Source organism: Pelobates fuscus, chromosome 9 (genome assembly GCF_036172605.1).
Source record: "Pelobates fuscus isolate aPelFus1 chromosome 9, aPelFus1.pri, whole genome shotgun sequence".
NCBI classification, from domain to species: domain Eukaryota; kingdom Metazoa; phylum Chordata; class Amphibia; order Anura; family Pelobatidae; genus Pelobates; species Pelobates fuscus.
Genome location: NC_086325.1, coordinates 32,618,899 through 32,644,908, shown reverse-complemented (window position 1 = coordinate 32,644,908; position 26,010 = coordinate 32,618,899). Strand labels below are relative to the sequence as shown.

Genomic DNA, 26,010 nt, shown 5'->3' with positions numbered 1-26,010 from the left:
TGGTGTTTTCCTTCCTCATACATTGAATATACAAACTATCCAAAACAAATCTGAACTACTTTAAAACATTCTAGAAACGCATGTAAACACAAAAGCACATAGGTTCTACATTTCTTCCACCCCACTCACAACCTAGACACTACATGGGCCTGCTGTGTGTTATTAAAGTTCAATTCACAGAGCAGTAAATAAAAAAACATCTAACATCTAATTAACAATGAAACTTTTTTCATGCAGGATGTGTCAGTCACAGCCAGGGGAGGTGTGCCTAGGGCAGGGGTAGGCAACCTTTTAGTAGTACTGTGCCAATATAAGATTTTGAAGTCCTTTGGTGTGCCGGTCCTATTTTTTTTTTTAAATTGAGGTATGTATGTTGGCGTATTGTGCTTGTGTTATTTATGAGTGCTGTATGTAGTTGCTTTGCAGCATTCCATTTGCGGGTATCTTGGCTATTATACTGTATATATTTATGAGTAGTTTCTGCTATTGTGTATGATACCTATGAATGTGGGATGTGTATTGTGGCTGCTTGTGGAATTGTGTGTGTGGATATGTCACATAGTGTGTTTCGTGTGTATGTGTGGGGTTGCTTATGGGGGGTTGTGTGCATGTATGTGGATTGTCAGTGGTGTGTCTGTGGGGACTGTGTGTGTGTTTGTGTGCTGTGTGTGTTTGTATTATTTGTATGAGAGGGAGGCTTATTCTGCAGCTCCGTGCAAATCTAGCAGTGTGGGTCCAGTGGGGACTGGACTGGCCAAGTACAGGTCTTGGGCAGGAGGTACAAAGCTGATGCAGGCAGCTCTACTCCAGTGTAGTTTCTGGTTCCCAATTGCTGGGAGGAAGTGATCTGAAATCAGTGCTGTAATGCATAAATTGAGGATTGTCCCTCACCACCTTTTCGCACTAACAGATATCTGAAGTTCCACTGGGACTCCTGATAGGCCAGAGCCTGTTTAGCTCTAGAAGTCTTGAGTGTTGTACAAAGTCACCCCGAGTGCCATGCATGGCACACGTGCCATAGGTTGCCTACCCCTGGCCTAGGGCTTCATGGACAGAAACAAACGTGCTTTAACTCCTAAATGGCAAAGAATTGAGCAGTGAGGCATTTTGGTGACTAAAGTGTCCCTTTAACCGGTTTTTAAACCATATTAATGCAAATCTGTTAGCGGCACACAGCTCCACCTCCACATACATTTTGAGAAACCATATTTTTAAAGTAGTCTAATAAACCAGGCACTCGGGCAGCACTCAAATAAACATACAGGTTTTGTATATATTGTTTTTATACAATCATTTCACTTTATCTGATTGTATGTTCAGTGTGTAAAACTAACTTGGTGCACACTGAGCATTTATTCTATATGGAATTTTTACATGCAATGCAAAGCAATACACATGCAGGAGTGGCTTAAATATATTGTAGCACACTACAATAAAAGACCACATTGAACAATATAGGCAAACTGCTATTTCCAAAATCAGCTATTTGAATCTAAATTCTGCAATTTGATTTTTTTTATTTTTCTCTACAACTCTCTGTTTAGTGAATAAACCCCATGGATATAGTACAAAGGTTCAAACTTTTGGGGATTTTTGAAATCACCGGAGATGTCAAAGCTGCTCACAAAGTCACCGCAGCTACATGGCAGAAATGTTAATTAAGCATTCCTTTAGACTCGCACTGGAAAGAAAATAAAAAACACGCCATATGCTCCTGAATATATAACATTTATGAGAGGCATAATTTATGCTATATTTGTCTATCCATACTTAATCAAGTAAAATAAATTGAGAGCAGGACTACATTTAGATGTTTGTAAGTGCAAAGCAAGTCTAGTTCATATATTTCACTATGAAATGATCAGTTCTACGAGAAAAAAAATGCTTATGCTTTTTAATAGGTTTATTTTTTTTTTTTTATAGATGAGATCCGAGATTTAAAGGGAAATTACATACCAAGGAAATTTATAGAAACTATAACCACTGTAATATGTTTAGTATGCCACCCTGCAGCAGCATCCTCTGAATAATCCCTCTTTAGCTAGATTGTCTTATCCACATCCTCCATTCACTCATGAGAGAGAGATCTTCCCTTGGAAGCTATTGACCAACTATCCCAGCAAAAGGATCCTAACTTTTAAAAGAGAACATTGTCTATAGTGGTTCAAATTTCTTTGAAGCAATGGCTATAGAACTCATTCCCTTTTTTTTTTTTATGCATTGTGTACTGATACCGATATTGCCGATAATGCAGACCAGGGCGGCCATCAGGGTCCTGGTCCTGGGAGGCCCGTGGCGGTCCTGGGTGCCCGCAGCACACTCTTACTTACCTTCCCAGCAGCTCCCTTCAGCTCCCCTGTCTAACTCAGAGTGTTGCCATGTCTAACCGTCAGAATGTTGCCATGGGTTACCATGGCAATGCGCCACGTGGCACACAGGCCGCAAAAATTAAACAGGTGAGCTGCTGGGAAGGGGAGTAAGAGTGTTCTGGGTCCCCCAGGACCGCCGTGGGCCCCCCAGGGAATTCCATATCCCCCCTCCCTGGCCAGGTAAGAAGCAGCGAGGAAATATTTTTTTTTATGTTTTAATATGTCATCTCGTATTTTTTTTTAAATTCATGTATAATGAAATTTGCAAAATAAATCCCTTTTCAACCTTGCCCCGTCCCCTTGTGTATGCGCCACGGGTCGGATTGCCAGTTACTTGACGCAACGCTCACTATTTTGTAACTGTCCGTGGCATTTCCAAATCGCCATTCCAAAAATGCTGCAGGCATTACTTTCATCGAAAATCCACACCTTTCAATTTCTCAAAGAGTCGCTCAGATCCTGGATGATCCAAGTCAGTAACCCTGCATCTTTGGAAAGTAAGCAACCTCTCTATATTGCAAAGAAAACCAATTCTCCTCTAAATATCCAAGGAAGCATAGAGCACTGCACAGCATTCAATATTGGCAACACAATCACCATACAACAACAGATTCTCATCAATTGCCTACAATTATAAATTCTGAGAACGAAATGTCGATTGAAATAAGAAGAAAGATCAACACAAGGAAAATACATCATATGTCATCCTTGTTGATTTAAAAAACCTCCTTGTGTTATTTAAAATGTGATAATTTGCTATTTCTCCCTAGAGAACAGGAAGTCGGCAAAGCATAAATTAACTGGCGGAGAAAAAAAAAATTACAGGGTTAACAGTGAAACATGCATATTTTCATGCAATTATTTTGAGGATGTTTATTTGAAGAAATGGCAAAGGTCTTGGTTGCTCGAGTGCAGGTTATGCCGCCTGCGTTATATATTTCTCTGATTTTGTGTTGTTTTTTTTGGACACAGCAGATGGAAAGCAATGCACTCTGGGATATGTCATTTATCACAGTGACAATGTGTAGGTTAGCAATGGCCCCTCACCACAGGGGAAGAACGAGATGCAAGTGTGCAGAAGCATTAAAGCTGGACTACTGAAGTTTGGCAGCCCTTTTCTGCTCATTAATTTAATCATATTAATTTATTAGCGGTATATATCAAAGCAATTCACCGCAGAATTGTCAGAACCAACAATTCGTATGCCGGAAAAATCCCAAATGGGAAGGAATGCTTTGGCTACATTTCTTTTCTCTTGAAGAACAGCTGCAGCGCAATCACATATTACGAGAGAAATTGCATCAGTTCTCTCACACACAACAATCTGAAGATAGAGTTATTCTCGATTCAGTTCTGGTATTGTTATTGAAAATGTATACGCCGTTGCATTAGTCACATTCTCCATACTTGGTGAATACTAGGTGTCCAGGAACATCAACACAGTGAGAATACAAATAAACAAATTCAAAGAATATTATCAAAAAGAGCAACTTCCCCCCACCCCTCTCAAAAAGTCTAAATTATTGCAAGGTGTTGAACTTTTTAATACCTTTATTTTTAGCATGCATTTTATTTTATTAAAATATAGGTCTAAGTTGTTTGTTATCTTAAAATACCTCACATTTTTTAAGTTATTGCTGTGTAAAATAAGGGACTTATTCTATTGTCAGCTCTTTAAATATTATATGGTTGACTCTCATAACGTGGTTGACAGCCAGCCCAAGGGCAGCCAACATTTACGCCATACTTTGCCATTTATGAGAAAAAGAGAGAGGAGGGCTTTAGCAACGAACGCTAGTTTATATTCTTAATGAGCCTTGCAGAGCCTCCAGGAAGAATGGTCATCGGATAAATTAGAACATCTTTAGCTTATCAATAATTATAAAGGGTTAAATAAAATAAATGAAAAAAATAAAATAAAAAACAAAACAACATATGATAACAATTTATACCCATATTTTATTTAAAAAAAAACATTTGTGGTAGAAACATGAAATGATGGCTGATTTATTGTAAAATAGAAAGGTTCAACTATGTCATGCTACAAGTGAAATTAAACATATCAGACACGCATTACATATCAGGAAAGTCATCGAGTATAGTTTTGGTTATAAAACCACAATAATTATTATTGGCTCAAAAACGCCAAATTCCAAATAAACAAATTACAATAAAAGACTCGATAAAAGCAGCTTGGTTAAATAAATGCTAAGGGTGGCCCTATAAAAATATTGTAATATATCCAATGACAACATGTTTTCAATGTATGTTCATTGTAAATTATTGCTGATTTAAAGAATCTTTAAAAGGCTGCAAACGTTGGCACCTTTTTGAATTCCCACTAAACTCAACAATGTCAATTGTGTTTAATAACTTTTTTATTTAATTGGAATGAAACTGCCAGTATTTGTGACTTGGAATATTACTTTGGCTATGCTATGTTATATTTTTTTTCTGGGACTGTACTCAACAGCTGGTTTTCCAGGAATATATTGCACAAAAGCCAACAGTCTTCCCCGTACATGTTAAGACTTTCTAAGTTTGGTTCTTAGTTATTCCCAGTGCTGTTAAAAGGGAAACTGTCACTCTCATGGAAATCACACAAATAAATACACTGTGTGCAGAATTATTAGGCAAATGAGTATTTTGACCACATCATCCTCTTTATGCATGTTGTCTTACTCCAAGCTGTATAGGCTCGAAAGCCTACTACCAATTAAGCATATTAGGTGATGTGCATCTCTGTAATGAGAAGGGGTGTGGTCTAATGACATCAACACCCTATATCAGGTGTGCATAATTATTAGGCAACTTCCTTTCCTTTGGCAAAATGGGTCAAAAGAAGGACTTGACAGGCTCAGAAAAGTCAAAAATAGTGAGATATCTTGCAGAGGGATGCAGCACTCTTAAAATTGCAAAGCTTCTGAAGCGTGATCATCGAACAATCAAGCATTTCATTCAAAATAGTCAACAGGGTCGCAAGAGAAACCAAGGCGCAAAATAACTGCTCATGAACTGAGAAAAGTCAAGCGTGCAGCTGCCAAGATGCCACTTGCCACCAGTTTGGCCATATTTCAGAGCTGCAAAATCACTGGAGTGCCCGAAAGCACAAGGTGTGCAATACTCAGAGACATGGCCAAGGTAAGAAAGGCTGAAAGACGACCACCACTGAACAAGACACACAAGCTGAAACGTCAAGACTGGGCCAAGAAATATCTCAAGACTGATTTTTCTAAGGTTTTATGGACTGATGAAATGAGAGTGAGTCTTGATGGGCCAGATGGATGGATTGGTAAAGGGCAGAGAGCTCCAGTCCGACTCAGACGCCAGCAAGGTGGAGGTGGAGTACTGGTTTGGGCTGGTATCATCAAAGATGAGCTTGTGGGGCCTTTTCGGGTTGAGGATGGAGTCAAGCTCAACTCCCAGTTTCTGGAAGACACCTTCTTCAAGCAGTGGTACAGGAAGAAGTCTGCATCCTTCAAGAAAAACATGATTTTCATGCAGGACAATGCTCCATCACACGCGTCCAAGTACTCCACAGCGTGGCTGGCAAGAAAGGGTATAAAAGAAGAAAATCTAATGACATGGCCTCCTTGTTCACCTGATCTGAACCCCATTGAGAACCTGTGGTCCATCATCAAATGTGAGATTTACAAGGAGGGAAAACAGTACACCTCTCTGAACAGTGTCTGGGAGGCTGTGGTTGCTGCTGCACGCAATGTTGATGGTGAACAGATCAAAACACTGACAGAATCCATGGATGGCAGGCTTTTGAGTGTCCTTGCAAAGAAAGGTGGCTATATTGGTCACTGATTTGTTTTTGTTATGTTTTTGAATGTCAGAAATGTATATTTGTGAATGTTGAGATGTTATATTGGTTTCACTGGTAAAAATAAATAATTGAAATGGGTATATATTTGTTTTTTGTTAAGTTGCCTAATAATTATGCACAGTAACAGTCACCTGCACACACAGATATCCCCCTAAAATAGCTAAAACTAAAAACAAACTAAAAACTACTTCCAAAAATATTCAGCTTTGATATTAATGAGTTTTTTGGGTTCCTTGAGAACATGGTTGTTGTTCAATAATAAAATTAATCCTCAAAAATACAACTTGCCTAATAATTCTGCACTCCCTGTAAAATACTGAAAACCACCTATAACTTGTGTTAAAGGGACTCTCCACTGCCCACATACAAATAAATAAATAAATACAAATCCCTGTTTCGCAGATATACTCCTAAGAAAAAACATAGATGCATTTAATTGTGCATTTTTTTTAAATTGGGGATATTTAAAAAAAAAAAAAAAAACTTGCAAAAGCTGCAGTTCTCTTGTCTCGAGCCTTTGCAATCCCTCCCCTTCTAATCTCACTCAGACTTTCTGTGGCTGTCCAATCACAGTCTTCCCAGCACTAAGCTAACAAACCAGGAAGTAACAGGACCAGTAGCTTGATTGATAGCCTGGGGGGGTGTAAAAAAAGGTTAATTTACAAAAGTGCTAATTTCTATTGAAATCTTGGATTCTTTTAAACAAAACCAGTTTATTGAACAGGGAGTCACTGCTCTCAGCCAATCAGCGGCACCACTGCCTGACTCTAAAACTTATGAAGCTGGATGCCACTAGTGTGGGAGTGCACATCGCCGCTGTGGCACCATAACAACTTAATTTAGCTGAAGTTATGTTGGTGCCTGAATTGTCCCGTTAAATTACCCTATAGTATTAAAACATTATTTAGGGGGCTAAGTCCCCAATGCCCCCCATAAAAAGCTGTAAAACTCACCTTTATTCCAGCGCTGCACGGTTCTGCCAGTGCTGGCCCCACACTGATCTGTCTCCAAAAATGATGATCTCAGCCAATCCAATGCTTTCCAATGGCCACACTGGCCAATCAGCATCTCCTCGTAGAGATGCATTGAATCAATGCATCTCTATGAGGAATGTTCAGTGTCTCCATGCAGAATGTGGAGATGCTGAAAATCAGCACTAACCCAGGAAGCACCTCTAGTGGCCTTCTGAGTGACTACCACTGTAATGTAAACACTGCCTTTTCTCTGAAAAGACTGTGTAAATGAAAATGCCTGTATGGACTGACTATTCTCACCAGAACAACTACAATAAGCAAAACAGATTAACTAAAACAGTTCTCTAATTCACTTTGTCCTTAATTTTGAAATTCACTTTTAATTCTCAATTAAGTGAATAACCCTAAAAATGTATACTAAATCAGGCTGATGGTTTGTGACATATCTCTCTGCTCTTTCAAAACGTTATTCCAGTGATGATTGTGTTTGTGAACTACGTCTTCCACGATGCTCAGCCAGCCTAGAAGCAGAAAAAACTTCAGTGCCCAAATTATATTTGATAATGTGTACACACCTCCTGGTATTGGACTGCAACTCCATTAAATATTAGCCCGCCACAAAGATCATAGGTGGTAAATGGAGGAGTCTGGAAGTCTGTAATGTGTGCTACGATTTCATGTAAAGGTCATATTTTATTACCCTCAATATGAGAACTATTTATTATTATTATAATTTATAAGGTGCCAACATATTCCAGAGTGTTGTACAATGCGTTCTTTAAGGCTGAACTCTACTGTCATTCGTCTTGTTCAAATTTAACAAAATTGAAAGCCAAACATTAGTGTTCATTAACACACCGGACAGAAATGTAGTGACAGCAGCATAAGTCCTCCAGCAGCCAGAGATCCCCGTAGGTCGAGCTAGTTAAATCAATATTAGTTTATTTCCAGTGCACAAGAAGAAAAGGCTGATTATGTAATAGGTTTTATTACCTGTGGGGGAGATAAGTCCAGGAGATAAGAGACCAGGGACTCCGTGTGGCAGCAGGCGTGCGTTATCTTGAATTGCAACTCCAAGCGAACGTTTCGGAGGCCTTCCTGGTCGAGAGCTGTGAACAAATGTTGGAAAATAAATTAGGATACATGAATCAATGCATTGTTAGAACCACTTCTAAATTGCCATAAGTACCGTGCAAAGTCACCAAGCTCAGGAGAAATACCCTGTGGCCCCACTAGTGCACAATAGCCAATCCTAACGGTAATCTGCTGTTCCAGAGTTTGAGATAACTATCTCACCCATACCTCCCAAGTGTCCCGGTTTATGTGGATAGTCAGGGTCCCGGCAGTGGCGGATCCAGAGCCTGATCTCGGGAGGGGCACTTGTAGATTATTTAAAAAAAATAATCCTAGCACAATAACCACTACAGCTCAGTGTAGTAGTTATGGTGCCAGTAGTGCCAGGATCCCACCCCGGAGTAAGTAGTCATACCGTTTAAGAACAGTTTGACAACTTACCTGGGGTCTGCTGGGATATAGGGCATAGGAGAAGTGGTGTGTGTTAGGGGTGAAGTGTGTGTGAAAGGTGCAGTGTGTGTGTGAGCGGTGAAGTGAGTGTGAGTGCGTAAGGGTGGCAGTGTGTGTGTTAGGGGGCAGTGTGTGTATGGGGGCACTGTATGTCTGTGTGGGGCAGTGTGTGTATGGGGGGGCACTGTATGTCTGTGTGGGGCAGTGTGTGTATGGGGGGCACTGTGTGTATGGGGGGGTCGTGTGTGTGTGTTTGGGGCAATGTGTGTATGGGGGGGCAGCAGGGTGTGTAGGGCACTGTGTGTGTATAGGTGTGCAGTGTGTGCGGGGCAGTGTGTATGGGGACAGTGTTTGTGGGACAGTGTTGTATGGGGACAGTGTTTGTGGGGCAGTGTGTGTATGGAGGCAGTGTTTGTGGGGCAGTGTGTGTATGGAGGCAGTGTTTGTGGGGGCAGTGTGTGTATGGGGTCAGTGTGTGTAGTGTTTGTATGTGGGGCAGTGTTTGTGGGTCAGTGTGTGTATGGGGTCAGTGTGTGTAAGGGGGAAGTGTGTGTATGGGGCAGTGTTTGTGGGGCAGTGTTTGTGTGTATGGGGGCAGTGTTTGTGTGTATGGGGGCAGTGTTTGTGTGTATGGGGGCAGTGTGTGTGTGTGTGTGTGTGTATGGGGGCAGTGTGTGTGGGGTCAGTGTGTGTAGTGTGTGTATGGGGTCAGTGTGTGTATGGGGTCAGTGTGTGTATGGCGTCAGTGTGTGTATGGGGTCAGTGTGTGTATGGCGTCAGTGTGTGTATGGGGTCAGTGTGTGTATGGGGTCAGTGTGTGTATGGGGTCAATGTGTGTAGTGTGTGTATGGGGTCAGTGTGTGTATGGGGTCAGTGTGTGTAGTGTGTATGGGGACAGTGTGTATATGGGGACAGTGTGTATATAGGGACAGTGTGTGTATGGGGACTGTGTGTATGGGGACAGTGTGTGTATGGGGGCAGTGTTTGTGTGTATGGGGCAGTGTTTGTGTGTATGGGGGCAGTGTTTGTGTGTATGGGGGCAGTGTTTGTGTGTATGGGGTCAGTGTGTGTATGGGGTCAGTGTGTGTAGTGTGTATGGGGACAGTGTGTATATGGGGACATTGTGTATATAGGGACAGTGTGTGTATGGGGACTGTGTGTATGGGGACAGTGTGTGTATGGGGGCAGTGTTTGTGTGTATGGGGCAGTGTTTGTGTGTATGGGGGCAGTGTTTGTGTGTATGGGGGCAGTGTGTGTGTGTATGGGGTCAGTGTGTGTATGGGGTCAGTGTGTGTAGTGTGTGTGTATGGTGTGTGTATGGGGTCAGTGTGTGTATGGGGTCAGTGTGTGTAGTGTGTGTATGGGGTCAGTGTGTGTAGTGTGTGTATGGGGTCAGTGTTTATATGGGGACAGTGTGTGTATGGGGACAGTGTGTATATGGGGACAGTGTGTGTATGGGGACAGTGTGTGTATGGGGACAGTGTGTGTATGGGGACAGTGTGTGTAGTGTGTGTATGGGGTCAGTGTGTGTATGGGGTCAGTGTGTGCATGGGGTCAGTGTGTGCATGGGGTCAGTGTGTGCATGGGGTCAGTGTGTGTATGGTGTCAGTGTGTGTATGGGGTCAGTGTGTGTATGGGGTCAGTGTGTGTAGTGTGTGTATGGGGGCAGTGTGTATGGGGTCAGTGTGTGTATGGGGGCAGTGTATGTTGGGCAGTGTGTATGGGGGAGGGGAGGAGGGAAGGGAGGCTTTTTAATAAAAAAAAAAAAGTATTTAATAAAATATATTATGTCCCCCCTCCCTTCTTACCTTTATTGAGGAGGAGGGGGGACATTTCTGGATCCCTGGTGGTCCCAGTGGGGAATCCCTGGTGGTCCAGTGGTTCCAGTGAACTCTAGCCCGCGCTCCAGGGCTAGAGTTCACTCTCGCGAGATTTGGAGCGTTGCCGTGGTAACCGCGGCAACGCTCCAAATCTCGCGAGAGGAGGACCCGGAAGAGCTGCAGGTAACAGCTCCCGGGTCCTCTCTCCCTCCCCTGCCGGTCGGCTGTCAGTAATGTGCCTGCGGACCGGGGAGGGAGATCACTGATCTCCCTCCCGGTCTGCAGGCACAATGCAGGGCTGGCACTTGGGCAATGTCAGCCCTGCACTAGCCGGCAGGGGAGAATCTCGGGGGGGGCAATTGCCCCGTTGCCCCCCCCCTGGATCCGCCAATGGGTCCCGGACTATCCCTTGGTCCCAAACTGATATCATTAACAGCAATGTGTCTTGAAACTACTATAAATGTGTTTAGAAATCAGTGTGTAATAAAGATACCTCCAGCCACACCCCATAAAAGGAAAGAGTACAACTTTATTCGCACAAACTTTCCAGGGGCCCAAAGTTATAATCCGAATTAAAACAAATTCCTCAAGTACACCATTAATTCCACGGGATATGGAAAGTCTATGATGTCATGACAGTCCTGGCTCACCAATCAACAAGCTGAATGAAAAAATCCCCAAATAATATTTATTGATTACGATCACTAAAAGAGACAATATGAGACGCACAACTGCAAAACAAAATTCGTGTCATGTTGACTTTTGTATTTTATATATTTAAAATGTTATAAAAAATATTTTATATTTTATTTCTTCTGAGTGTCTGAATAGAGCAAACAGAATTATGAAAATTGTTGTACTCAGCATGTAACAGACAAAAGATTGTAACCCTGAAAAAGAACAAAACATATTGCAGCATATATTCCCTTATGTAACACCCTTGTCTTATCTTCCAAACAACAGAGAACTCATTATTAACCCTTCCACAACCACCAACATGTCAATATTGGAAAAGTAAGGAATAATTCACATAAATCTGGTCCTGATGGGGTTAACATAAAACCAGAAGAGATGCTATGAAACAATGCTTCCAGGCAATCACAGTGATACAAATTATTTCACCTTTTAGGAATTACTGGTTTCTATTTTTCACCTGCTCAAACTTCCATATCGAACATAATATTAAATTTTTTATTTGTGTAATAATACAGGTTCACATGCTTCCAACAGAGGCTAGGTGCAGGCGCTCTCTGTAAAAACAGGAAAGATTTTGAGGGCAAATATAATTCGCAGTTTCGAATACTTATTGTACTTCTTGTGTTGGAAGACGGATTGCTTCCTAGGCTCGGGCTACGCTAACGCAGTTAACCTTACGTATTAGATGCTCATATTTTTCCAACAGGCCACAAGGAGCTCATAAACCTGGCTTTTAAATTTGAATCCATAGCGTAAAATAGAACAAAATATATATCTATACATTTATATGTAGCATTTATCTTTTTTCTTTAACGCAATTTGTGCCAGGCAAATTTCTAGAGAAGTCCATGCAATAAAATATTTATATCTGCAAATCAGCTTTTATCAAGGAAAGTAATATATCAGTAAGCCTATTGAGAAGCTGGAATATAACTGACCAAGCAAGTGAAATTTACTGAATACCAGCCAGACTCCACCACGAAAGTCTATAGTCTCCTATATGACTAATGATCACTTAGGATGCAATGTAAAAGTTATAAATTGCACTGCTTTAATATATATATATATATTTATATATTGAGTGATTATTTTAATTAATATTATAGTTTTAGAACTGGTTAATACACTTAAAAAAAAAAAAGTTTATTTTACATTTATTTTTTTAAGGTTCCCTTTTGGTAAAAACCAATAGCTATCCAGAACTTCATGGTCCCACCCCCTAGGAACCAACATCTGTCCTTTTATGCATTTTGGAAACCACTTTAATATACTTTAGTCGTTTTTAGGATGAGGTAAGGGTGCCATGGAATTCTGTTCCTAAAATGTTAATCCAGCCAGCTACGAGCATTTTCTGCATGAATTGTAATCTTCTAGCTAATAAATGAACGCATTTGCTACATAGATAACTATTTGGGAAAAAAACATAAGATTAGATTAGATAAAAAAAAAGATACACATTACTTGTTTAGGTCTAGGAGAAAATTATAGAAGTATGAATTGCATTCAAATTAAAATCTGAGATGCATGTACTGTCCTTCTGGAGGAGAACAGCTAGATATCTTAATGGGGTTTTCCGTATGATGCCTCTACTATAATTCTAAGAAGAACGTCTCTTCATTTTTTTCACACTATAAACCACTGATGCATACTTCCTAACTTTGGCCAGGCTGGAATCCGGATGGGGCCACATCTTCCAAGCAGGTGTCACTAGTGACACAATATGTGTCATTGATGATGTCCCTAAATGGGCAGGCTTGTTTGTGAGTTTTTGTACAACAAAATTCTGTAGGCCTAAAGTGTGCAATTAATTTAACTCATACCTTTTGTAATGTATTATGTATATTGTATTACCATTTGGTCTGTGTACACTGTACTGCCTTCTTTCCCCTCTGATGAGCTGTGGGCGAAACGCGCACGTCAAGGGCTCTTGGTGATCCTGATAGACAGCTTTTATTTAAAAATCAACTATTATCAGATTAGGAACTTCGTGTTCAATAATCAGGATCCCGAGTTTACTTTGTGCTCTAGTTATGTATTAGAGAAATGGGTTCTAGGTGTCTGTGATAGATAGGCTTCAAATACCAGCATCATTAGATCAGGAATGGTCTGTTCATTTTACCAAGGAACAGCCATCTAGAGGATAGCGACCTAGTTTGTGTACCAAGCATTGATGATAGGTGCCCTTGCAGGCACAGAAGTACCTTTTTTCGGTCCCTAGTAGCTGACTCTTTTGACCTTTGACACTTATCCACATTGCAGGAGATCTGAAAACAATCCAATCGGGTCCTAAGGTAGTATCAGTACAATGTCTTACAGACACAGATATAGTATTATCTCACTCCAGTATACTACCGATTAGAGGCTAGATCTGGCTGAACAATTATGATTATTACCCTTTCTCCTACAATTTCTTTCCTCGCATCATAGCTCTCTAATGTGTAATATTTACTTTTTCTGTAATTAACAGCAACAAATATATAAAAAAAAAAAAAACTGACAGCAGACCTTACTAAACAAGCACAGATCAAATGTGTTATTAAACAACCTAGGCATAATAGTGCATTACCACTAATAATCAAAACTTGGTTACCAAAATTCTGGAAACCAAAGGATAAGTGTATCGACACCAGTGAGACAACACACCTTCCTAAATGATTATAAAGAAGGGCATATCGATACACTGTGTTGAATTATTTTACGGGTCAGACTTTAACACTGGCTAGGAAAAAGTTTCACGTATTGTTTATAGACTTGGTTGCTTTTTTGTTTTCATTTTGAGCACTTCTGCACTATTATAAAATACTTTTCCTGTAATGTTTATTTTAAATATTTGTATTAACAATAATAAAATTTTAGTTTTAAAGTAGGGCACTCAATTTTCGTCTTCTTATACAATGTCTTTTTTCCTAATTGTACAGGTCCACTGAATTTCTTAGAGGTTTATAAATGCCAGTAATGCTAATAATAATCTGCTTTTTACGCATGTGGCGTGATAAAACCTTTACAAGTATCACCCATTGAGGTGAAAAAAAAGACATTATTAGACAAAACTCCTAATGCTTTATTCATGTTGCTTTGTGACTGTGTACAAAGCACATTTATATGGTTGATAATTAGAGATGTCGCGAACATAAAATTTTCAGTTCGCAAGCGGCGAACGCGAATTTCTGCAAATGTTCGCGAACGGGCGAACCGGGCAAACCGCCATAGACTTCAATAGGCAGGTGAATTTTAAAACCCACAGGGACTCTTTCTGGCCACAATAGTGAGGGAAAAGTTGTATCAAGGGGACTAACACCTGGACTGTGGCATGCAGGAGGGGGATCCATGGCAAAACTCCCATGGAAAATTACATAGTTGATGCAGAGTCTGGTTTTAATCCATAAAGGGCATAAATCACCTAACATTCCTAAATTGTTTGGAATAACGTGCTTTAAAACATCAGGTATGATGTTGTATCGATCAGGTAGTGTAAGGGTTACGCCCGCTTCACAGTGACAGACCAAACTCCCCGTTTAACGCACCGCAAACAACCGCAAACAGTCCATTTGCACAACCGCAAACTCCCCATTTGCACAAGGTTGGATACCAAGCTAGCCATGTCCCGTTCCTTGTCCTCACTGATGACATCATCATCATCACACCGTACGTCCATGTGTGTAATGCTGCCTGACTGAGACATATCCCTGTTATTTACATCCTCTGGCAATAATGGTTGCGCATCACTCATTTCTTCCAACTGATGTGTAAATAACTCCTTTGACAGATCAAGTGAAGCGGCTGTGGTGCTAGTGTTGGTGGTGGCGGCAGGCGGGCGAGTGGTAACTTGAGAGGTGCCCGAAGCTAAGCTGGAGGAGGATGGTGCGTCAAGGTTCCGAGCGGAAGCTGTAGAAGATTGGGTGTCCTGTGTTAGCCAGTCAACTATGTCCTCAGAACTTTTCGAGTTCAGGGTACGTGGCCTCTGAACACTGGGCATTATTCTAGGGCCAAAGGGAATCACAGCACCACGACCACGACGGCCCCTGCGGAGTGGCCTGCCTCTGCCTGTCATTTTTTTTTTTCGATTAGTGGTACTATGCGTGCAAGCTACTGTGACAACAGATATGAGTGGCACTGTGCACTGGCAGAAGTTGGCAGAGTAGACGCTGTAGGCCTGACACACACGCTTGCAGACAACTAACTGATATTCAATCTATTACAGTCAAAAAATTTTGTACACTACTGTTACACCAGATATGAGTTGCACTGGTATGACACTGTGCTCTGGCAGGCCCTGAAATGCACACGTGTGAAGGAAACTGACTGCTATTATTTCACAGTGAAATTTCTAGTTTTTTTTTTAATATACACTACTGTTACACCAGATATGAGTTGCACTGGTGTGACACTGTGCCCTGGCAGGCCCTGAAACGCACACGTGTGAAGGAAACTGACTGCTATTATATTACAGTCAAAAAATTATTTTTTTTTTTAAATGCAAGCTATTGTGACACCAGATATGAGTGGTAGCACTGGGCAAGTGGGCACAGTATACGCTGTGAGCCTGACACACACGCTGGCAGGCAGGCAACTGCAATTAGATTACACAGGGAAAAAAAAAAGCAGACTGATGTTCTAGCCCTAAAAAGGGCTTTTTGGGGTGCTGTCCTTACAGCAGATGAGTCCTTCAGGACTGTAGTGGACACTGAATACACTAGCCTAGCTATCGATTTCCCTATTAAATCAGCAGCAGCTACACTGTCCCTCCTCTCACTAAGAATGCAGCTTCCGGGGGGTGGGGCCTAGCTGTCATGGAGGAAAGACGCACTTCGTGTGAGCTCCCTCAATATCTCACTTTAAGCAGCTATCAACAAGCGAATTTCACCCCAGAAGGGGATGACCCAGCAAGGTTGCTCCTACCTGACCGACCCGACATGCTTAATAGCGGTCAGCAACTCGACAGAGTCTTACTTACCTCCGAGTGGCAAGTGTGGCCTGGTGCTCACCGGGCAGGAGAGGCGGCCGATCTCCCGATCCTGGGATGCCCAGGAGCAGCTACTTCCCGGCAGGAGCTCCGTTACCCCCTCCCTCGGACCGGTGGGGGTTTTCCCGGTCCACCCCTGAGAGGCTGTCTGGAGCTAATGGACGCACAGAGCACAGCCGCCCAGGCTGACATACTCATCTGCGACTCTCCCAATATGGCGGCAGCCGCATGTCCTCCTGGTACCAGCAAAGCATGGCAGGATATTGAGTCTAAGCTGGACAGACTTTAATCAATTTGGAAGCAAATAACAAGCAGGAAGCCCCAACAAGCTCCACCACAGCCCCAACAAGCTCCACCACAGCTAAGCAAAGCAGTTCCTATTAAAATCCACCAACACAAAAGGCGTCAAAGACGGGACCGGAGGCACAAACAGAAATGCAGAGCCTGCCCCACGTCAAACACTCGCTTCCACCTTAAGCCACCACAATCCCGCACCGGACATGAAGCACCACCGGGACAGATCCGACCAACCGACAAAACAAGCTTCCACCACCGCAAGCCGTGAACCCGGCACTCAGCCAGAGACTTGCCTTTGTTGTTCCAGGTATCAAGGACTCCCAGGGTCTGCACCTGGTGCCCAGAAGGGATCAGATGAGCACAAGCAGTAAACAGCAGCCTGCCAAGCATGTCCCACTATAGCCGATCCTCCACACCATGCCTTTGATCACATGAACTGCTCTCTGCACATTAACTAATCATAAAGTAGCAAGCGTTCATGTCATTATTTCACCTCCTAAAGAGTTTATTGTCGTAGTTCCTTACATGCCTTTACCTTAACCGTTCATGTATTATGTTATTCACTAGTCTCATCTCATGGGGCGACTCACACTTGATTTATAACTAGTGGTGGAGCTGCTGATATAAATACACAGTTGATAACGTGCAAGCTACACCCTAAACATGACAGCCATCTTTCACAACAATGTTCTGCTATATACTCATACCCTCAGTGCAACTAGCCATGATATACGCACGTTCAGCCTAGCATGCTCAAATATAACACACTTCTGTCAAAAAAAAAAAAAGAATGCAGCTTCCGAATGAATCTAAAATGGTGGTGGGAGGGTCTGGGAGGGAGGGTCTGTTGCTGATTGGCTGGAATGTGTCTGCTGACTGTGAGGTACAGGGTCAAAATTTACTCAATGACGAATAGGGGGCGGACCGAACATCGCATATGTTCGCCATCCGTGGCGAACGCTAACAAGCTATGTTCGCCAGGAACTATTCGCCAGCGAACTATTCGGGACATCTCTATTGATAATTATTGGTTCCTGAGATACAACTAGGAAGCTAAACTATTTAGACCTTATTTTTAAGTTTTTGTAATGCAATAATTTAATATATCTGTTTTGTTTTGTTTTATTTTTTTTCCGTCCATGTTTGTGATTTTAAAATGTTAGCCATCTAGACTTTTCTTTGCTTTCTTTTACCTGTAATAAAAGATTTATCAATGGCAAAAATTAAAAGACCTTGGTGTATAATGTGGAGCTTCCGATATTATTAATATCATGTCTACTTATCCGATATTTAACAAATATGTTAAATAGGTGTGGTGTGGTGTGAAAAAATAAAATTAAATGCAGAGATTCACACTTCATGATTCAACTGGGCGCCTCAACCACACTTCCTCATCAGTAATTACTGTAAGCTTTATCCTTTGCACCTTGCAGTCAGCATAGCGAGAGTATACAGAGAAGAGAGAAATGGAACACTATTTTCTATTTCTCCTCTTCGTTTGCATTCTGTGCCCTGACTTTGCCTTGTCTAAACTGGTTTCTGAAGTCATTTGCTAAATCTTTAATATAGATTTAAACTAAAAAGGATTATCTTATGAAAAACAATGTTAACACATGTTACAAATGATTTTATTAAATGCTGGACATCCCAGAGAAGTCACAGTTCCAGAGTATCTATTTAAAAAGCATTGTGTATCATTTCTGTATTGCCAAGTAAAAGATTAAACTGCTAAAATCATTAGGTACTGATCAGCACTCATTTAAATCACAGTTTAACTTTAAGATGCATATTATCCTCTTTTGGCACAAGTAGTCTTCGCTAACTGGGTGAATGTGACTTGTTATTAATTCGGAATGTCTCTATTAAAATACGCTGACTGTCTCTCCACCGTGAGAGTAGTAACAGACATTAATCTTTGTTATATTCTAATGGAGCTGTTCATTGGTAATATCCAATGATTGCAATGGTCAAGTTAACACATAATGGTGACTGATTAATCCTTCTCTGAGGATTTAGGAATTTTTAAACTGCTACTTAATTAAAGAATAAGTGAATGTCCTTTTAAGGCTGTGATTTTGCCAAACAGCATTTTATTTAATTTTTCTTTTTCACTGTTATATAATTCATTTGTGTTTTTTATTCCTTCATCGTTTAAGATTGTTGTGATTTCTCAAATTCCACAGACATGTTTGTTAAAGGAGCAGCTAAATTAATGGATAGTTAAATGAATGTTTGATGAGAAAAATAAAATATAATCGAAAAAAAAAAATTCTGTCATTGAACACAATCAGAGGAAGTGAAGAAACCGAAATAATGTTTCTGCTTAACACCTAATTTGCATTGTGTGCCCTGGCAGTGTCTTGACTAAACTGGATTGTGATGTCACTTATCAGATGGTTAATATATGCATTCATAAGGGTGTCCCTTCTCCAATGCAATATGTGCCCTTCCTTTGCTTTGATTGAACTGGACTGTGGTGAAAATGACTAAATCAAGTATCATATGAAGCAAAAGTTAAGATATGTTATATTTAATTTCAAATTTGTATTTAGAGGTGTAATTTTTATTTAAAAAAATGACAGTCCCCTTTTATGATGTAAGGTACGTGAATATTGTATATGTGAGTTGCCAAAAGCAAAGAACATTGTATATCTCAGAACACTGTTAACTGGCCGTGGACATTAAAATGTTTTGAGCTACAGTGGCTCAAATACTGAGGATAATTTAGAATGTTAAAATGTTAACATGAGTTCTAGTATCTAATTTAGAATAAGACGTTTTCCAGTAAAGACATGGAGAGAATTTTGCATGCGATGGGGGCAGCAAGATCCTTCAATTAACTAAAACACTCTTGCAATTTTAAGAGGAACGATCACTACCCAGGATGAGCTACAATTGGAATTTAGTAAATAGACTCATGAGGGTAAGATATGTGGAAGGCTAGAATTGTTACCTATAAAAATTTGCATACGACCACTGAATTTTAATATTAAAAATGAATGAGTATTAATACAATCCACTGGAGCTATGCTGTGCCAATTTAATTGAATTACTGTACATGGTTAATAGGCTTTGTTTTATGCCGAGGATATTATCGGTCATTTGCGATTTTATACACATGGTGAAGGTCTTGCCCCATTAGTAATTAGTTTTGGAACACCATCTGCTCTCAAATACCATATGGGTGGACCAAGGTCAGCAACTTTGGGAGTACTGTAAATATTGATTTCTGCATTAGCATTGAGCAAGAATACTCTACAGGAAAGGCAAGTTATTAAAAGGACTGCACACTGTTTCAAAGCTTCCTAGAAAGTTTATTAGCCCTTAGTAGAATCCAAGTCTCTGCCCTCATTTAACACCAACTGCCAGTGTCAGAATTCTCCTACATCCCTGAAAAGATGAGACGACTGCCCAACACACTGAACCGACCTCTCCCCCCCCCCCCCCAATGCCCTGGGGTTAAAGGGCATGGCAATTACCGGAGCTCTTACCTCCTTCACAAACCATAGCCACAACCCAGACTAGCGGACACGCTCAGCTCAGACCAAGAGACATATAGTCGAGTGAACTCCGATATTTGACTCGAACACATAGCGACAAACCCAGGACCCACAGCCTATACATAGACGGCAAACCTAAGAAAACGAATAGTCTGACACAGGCTGGGAATATATCAGCCAACCCTCTATGCCAGGGCCACACTATTACCTAACAAAGTCACTAGCGGCACAGACGACACATGCGATATGACCGAACAGCCCAGTATATCCCCCCCCCCCCAAAAAAAAGTGCAAATTACGCTTCAGCCCGACACTCAGGTTGCCTATAATATAGAGATAGCTTAGGCATATACTACGGTAGCAGACGTTTCCATGAGTCCGGATCGTACCTTTATGTTTATTACGTTACATGTTATATGTTGTGCTTATTAAGAAGTGTAAAACCAATGCTAACATCGCCAATGAGACGAAATTGTACGAAATGCTATAATTATGCCTGCATGAGCCGTTGGGGCCATGGAGGCAACGTTGTTGAACATTGCACAATGAAAATAAAGAATTTAAAAAAAAAAAAAAATTAAAAAAAAGAATTCTCCTACATCATAAACTTCCATAGAGCATTGGTTCTCATAGAAGATCAGATGTCTGTGTCAGTAAGTATGTATTCACTGACACTTACCAAATGACTAATAGACACCTGCTCTGTTACATTAAATTCTTCCTGTATCAAATGGTGTGAGGGGAGAAGTGGGAGCATGGGGCTCCCTTTTAGTTAGGCTCAAAGAATTTCTGCACAAGTCTTTTACCTTCTGGCGTGTTTGCATATGTTGCAAAGATCCAAGATGGTGGCTGCTCCACTTGCATTCCATTGGCCACAGGGTGCACAGGAAGGTCGTTTTTACTTACCTGAATCTGTCCCTTGTGGACACCTGCATCTTCTTCCATGAGGTCATGTTCAGATGACGTCAGCACTGTACTCTTGTGCATGTGTGAGAGCACATCACTGGTTTCTATGGAGGATCCTATGAGACTGTGGGATACTCAATAGATATAGTCTTTTCCCCTCAGCCAACCACTAGTGACAGCTGAAGGCTTGACAAAAGGTAGCTTTGACACATGTCAAGAAGACAAAATAGTACTTTGGCTTATTTAATCGTCTAACTGGGTTGGAATTTCAGTGAAATTTCAACACAGTCTTTATGAGCATTTAATAAAGCTTTTATCTTTATGATATGCTAAATTGTTGGTGGGGGATTGTGGTGGGTGACAGAGCTACTTTAAATGAGCCCACCTCATTTGCTAGATTGTCAGTCATCCAACTGCACAAGGTAAAGAAGTAGAGGGGTCATTTTGTACATGTCTCATAAGTCAATATGGGTCTTGGTAACCCACACTTTTTTTATTAAGTGGACTTAATTTGTAAACTGACATTTCCTTGCTGAACGAATTAACACATTTACAGAGCAGAGAAGGATTGGGCCAAAAATGGGCCCCAGGGCAGGTTTCCAGTCCCCCATCACATAGAGATCAGTTATGGGGCCAATCAAATACATGAATTCATACTACCGGGGATTCTGTCTAAATCATGGGCCCTAGGGGGCCTCACAGGTTCTTCCTATATTACAGAGCATTAAACAAATGTTGTTCCATATACCTGTGCTAATACAAATCTCACACTGATGTTCTGATCGATAAAAAATTAATTCAATTAAAACATAATTGTCAGAGTGTAAGCACATGGAAAAACAAGCAAAGTATAAGGGAGTGCGTCTTCCAGAGAGAAACATGGCAAGAGGGTTGTAACTTAATTTAATCACATGCATTGTTCGCTGGCGGGCTTGTGTGTTCATATTTTCTACGTCTGTTTATAGTGAGTGTGACAAGCTAAATGATATTGCGTAGAACAAAAGAACAATCCTTTTTGTTTTGTCTTGTTCTAGTGTGTTTTTTTTTTCCCCTTCCGTATTTCTTTAACAACGGATTCTTTTCTTGAAATATTTTAAATGACAACAATATTCTCACATCCATGTCTGATATGCATAACAATTTGTACATCATTGAAATGTTGTGTATTTCCCGGTGAATAATGTGCGATGATATATGATACATGTTCAAATGGGCTACGCAATCACAATTTCAGCAACAGTCTAATAACTATTACACCAGCGGGAATTGATTTACACTTTGTATTTAGCAGAGTATTGCAATTGTAATTTATGGCGTTCTGCAGAAGATAAGCCTTTAATCCAATATGGTCTTGCTCCTATTCATTATCTGCAGAGATTTGACTTTTAAAATTAGATTACTTTTTAAGAGTATTCAATCTGTAACAGTGCGTTAATCTGCATGTAAATGACTGGCCTCCATTTTGGTATTACCGCAGTAAACAAATCAAAACAAGAGGATTTTAGCGTAATGACATTGGTCTAATTAGTTATACGCAGAGTACAAAAGTGCTTTGTTGTTCTGTTCTACGCCAAGGTTTTCTAAAAGGTTATTATAGGGACAGTAAAGTGTGTTAATTTCCTGAAAGCATGAGTCCCATTTTTCACATTTATGATAGCCAGGCTGCAGGAGATTCAGGCAAGACCAGCTGCAGTTTGAAAGGTGGCTATTTAGTTACCATCACAGATACGTGAAACAGAAAGCAGAATAGATGTCATGGAGGAAGTTTGGACCTCACAGGCACCTTGATAATCTGAAACCTCAGAGTAGAATTTTAGGATGGAACTTTTCCCATCTGTTAATAATGAGATAACACGGTTATCTATAAAATAATATATCCAAGGGTTGTCCTACTGCTTATATGTATTTAACACACTTTATTAATATTGGTTTTAATATAATGAATTGCAACAATAGGCATCACGGTAATGCAGTTGACATCAGTTACATCCCTGGTAGACATGACAATAATTTAATTATAATAAATAATTGTGTACACTGCACTGTCAATACTACTATAAATCTCAGGCAGAATAATAAGCGGTTGACAGACAGACAGGCAGTCGTATGGACACACAGAAAGACAGATGCAGAGAGATACCAGTCTCCATATGTTACATTGTACTGAAATATGGCCTGACTACATAAATACATTAACGATAACTTGCGTACCTCTCAAACACATACCATCCATAGTGTATTTTGTGAAGATATCAATGTGAATTTTGTTTTTAGACAAATTAATTCTCACACATCAGGCACCAACAAGAGAGCGACTCTGAAGCGATTTAATCAGTGTGGGTTAAAAGGTCCATAATTTCAGCTAAAACATTTTAGCTAAATCATTGATCTAGCAACTGATCATTGCAATATGCTACTCTCCAGGACACAGCTAATCACATCATTATTGTTTAATTGCAAGCTGATTGTTTGTTAATGTCTTTTTAAATCTTACTTTAATTACGTTTTGGTGTCTTGTGATTTAAATTAACAATTCCTTTTTACTAGCCCTTTAAATTTAAACAACATATAGAACAATTAGCAAAATGGAACTTTTACAGCTCCACATCAAATAATAGTAAAGTTTAGAATCAAATCTTTTGTGAACATTGCAAAAAAAAACAAAAAAAAAAAAACAATGGACCTGCTGGGGTACGAAACACTGCCTAAAAGCACCTATTAGCATGCCTCTAGATGTTTGTTACTAATGTCATTTCACAATAGGTTGCTTGGTTCTATTCCTTTGTTAATTAGTAGTAAATGATCCCTAATCCCCTTTGCCTTTAATGACCTATGTCCGTACCAGGGAATTTAGTAACTGAGCTCATTCAGATACAATTTAACCTAAACTCCTTCTCTGACAAATATATATATATATATATATATAAATATTATGTTATATTGCCTTAAAGAAACAGCAATATTTAACTTACACATTTGTTTAAAAAAAAAAATAGAATCAAGAACTAAAATATTGTTTTAAGAAACCAAACTGAACCTGCAAACAAAATAGGGCAATTGGTTTGCTATAAATATGTGTGTTCACTGCAAACATCAAACACCTTTTTCAGCTTTGTAGGACCACTGCGGGTAGTGGAATGAATGTCACTTTAAATGAAAGAAGGTGTTGCAGCTCTCATTATCACTTTTCTTTATTAGTGAAGAAGACTTTAATCACAGTCCAGGATGGCCGAACCAACCCTTTTCCTTACAGTGAGGTACAGAGTGCTGATTTCTTTCTTTTTTGGGTATCTTCTCCAAATACAGCACAACATCTTTTTTTATGTAGAAACCGTGTGCAATAAAGTGGATTATAAAAATGGCATTGGATGGAGTGATCCATTAAAATGTTTGAATGGCATTTGTTTCCTCATGTAGCTTCTAAAGGAGTTCACCTAAGCAAAACAGTTGGAATCCTCTGTAGATGATTACAATCTGGAGTTCTGGAGTAGAATAACATGCACCTTGTTGTTACTGAACTGTCCAACCACACTGGATGGTGCAAGCCCTAAATTAGTAGTGCTCTCCATTTTTAAAACTTTTTTGAATTCCTATGAGCAATTATTTCCCATCAAGTTTTCACTAAGAATGGCCCTCATGTCATGAATGTTATAATATCCTCAAGCCATCATCAAATGGTAATGGAAATGACGGGCTCTGGCCACGGACCACGAATATTCCCAGGTATGCCCACAGCATTCCAAATTCTTTCAGACAACAAGGAGAATTTACCAGGATGAGCAGACTCAAGTCAACAACAAAAGGCAGTTTAGGTAGCCATAAATAGCAGACCACCATTGAGAAATATGCCAGGGTTATTCACATAATGTGGGCATCCAAAATGAATTCAAAGTGAATTTTAAATTTAAAGGGACACTATAATCACCAAAAGAACTTTAGCTTAATGAAGCAGCTTTAGTGTGTAGAATAGATCATGCCCCTGTAGTCTCACTGCACAATTCTCTGCATTTAGCAGTGAAATCCCTTTGTTTATCCAGTCCTAAACACAGCTTCCTGCATGTAACTTACACAGACTTCCTAAACACTTCCTGTAAAGAAAAAATCTAATGTTTATACTTTCGTTACTGTACATTCTGTTTAATTTAGAATTTATCTCCTGCTCTGTTATTAGACTTCTAGACCCTGCAGGAAGTTCTAATTTGTGATTAAAGTTCAATTAACAAGCAGGAGATAAAAAAAAAAAAAAAAATCTGAAGCAAGTTAACATCTGATTGAAAATGAAACCATTATTTAATGCAGGCTGTGTGAGTCCCAGCCAGGGGAGGTGTGGCTAGTGCTGCATAAACATTGAATGAGCAATGAGACTGCAATGGCATTATCTACACACTAAAACTGCTTCATTAAAGGCACACTGTAGTCACTATAACCATTTCATCTCTTTGAATTGATTATAGAGCCTGGAGGGCCCTGGCACAAGTGATACTGTGATAAACTAGTGAGACTAGTGATTTAGTGATAAACCAATAAATACAAAAAGTGTAAGCAGAGATATTGTTGAGCCCTCCATTCATGCAGTATGCCACAAAATAAGAGTCCCTAGCCACCCACAGTCCAGCCCCTTCTGTATGTGTAGCTAAGGCAGGGATTACACACTTCCTTATTGTCATACCCATTCATACCGTCAGTTCAGGCTAAAAGCAGTCAGCTGACACTCTCAGCCAATCACAGCTACCTATTGCTGCTCAGGCTAATACTTCCTTATTAGCCAAAGCAGCACAGAGGGGATCGACTGCCGGGACCCTTGTTTAGCATTAAAACATTAAAATCTGTGCCTATGGTGTCCCTTTAACCCCTTAAGGACCAAACTTCTGGAATAAAAGGGAATCATGACATGTTACACATGTCATGTGTCCTTAACCCCTTAAGGACACATGACATGTGTGGCATGTCATGATTCCCTTTTATTCCAGAAGTTTGGTCCTTAAGGGGTTAAGGGGCTAAGCTAAAGTCGATAGGATGTATAGAATCCCTTTAAGTTCAAAACAGAAGAACAATGGGACGAATTCTCCAAGTCAGCTATGCTTTTAGTTCAGCTAATCTGTCCTGAAATTCACTTTGCATTCACCTTG

General features: G+C 40.3%; 1 protein-coding gene across 2 annotated transcripts in view; it reads right to left on the bottom strand.

Annotated features, from left to right (window-relative positions):
* DACH2 (dachshund family transcription factor 2) overlaps window positions 1-26,010 on the bottom strand; it is a 423,481-nt gene that overhangs the window by 204,725 nt on the left and 192,746 nt on the right. For both annotated transcript variants that reach the window (XM_063431857.1, XM_063431858.1), the window contains exon 2: window positions 8,169-8,284. In XM_063431857.1, coding sequence (XP_063287927.1) covers window positions 8,169-8,284 — 116 coding nt within the window. The remainder of the gene's footprint in view (window positions 1-8,168; window positions 8,285-26,010) is intronic.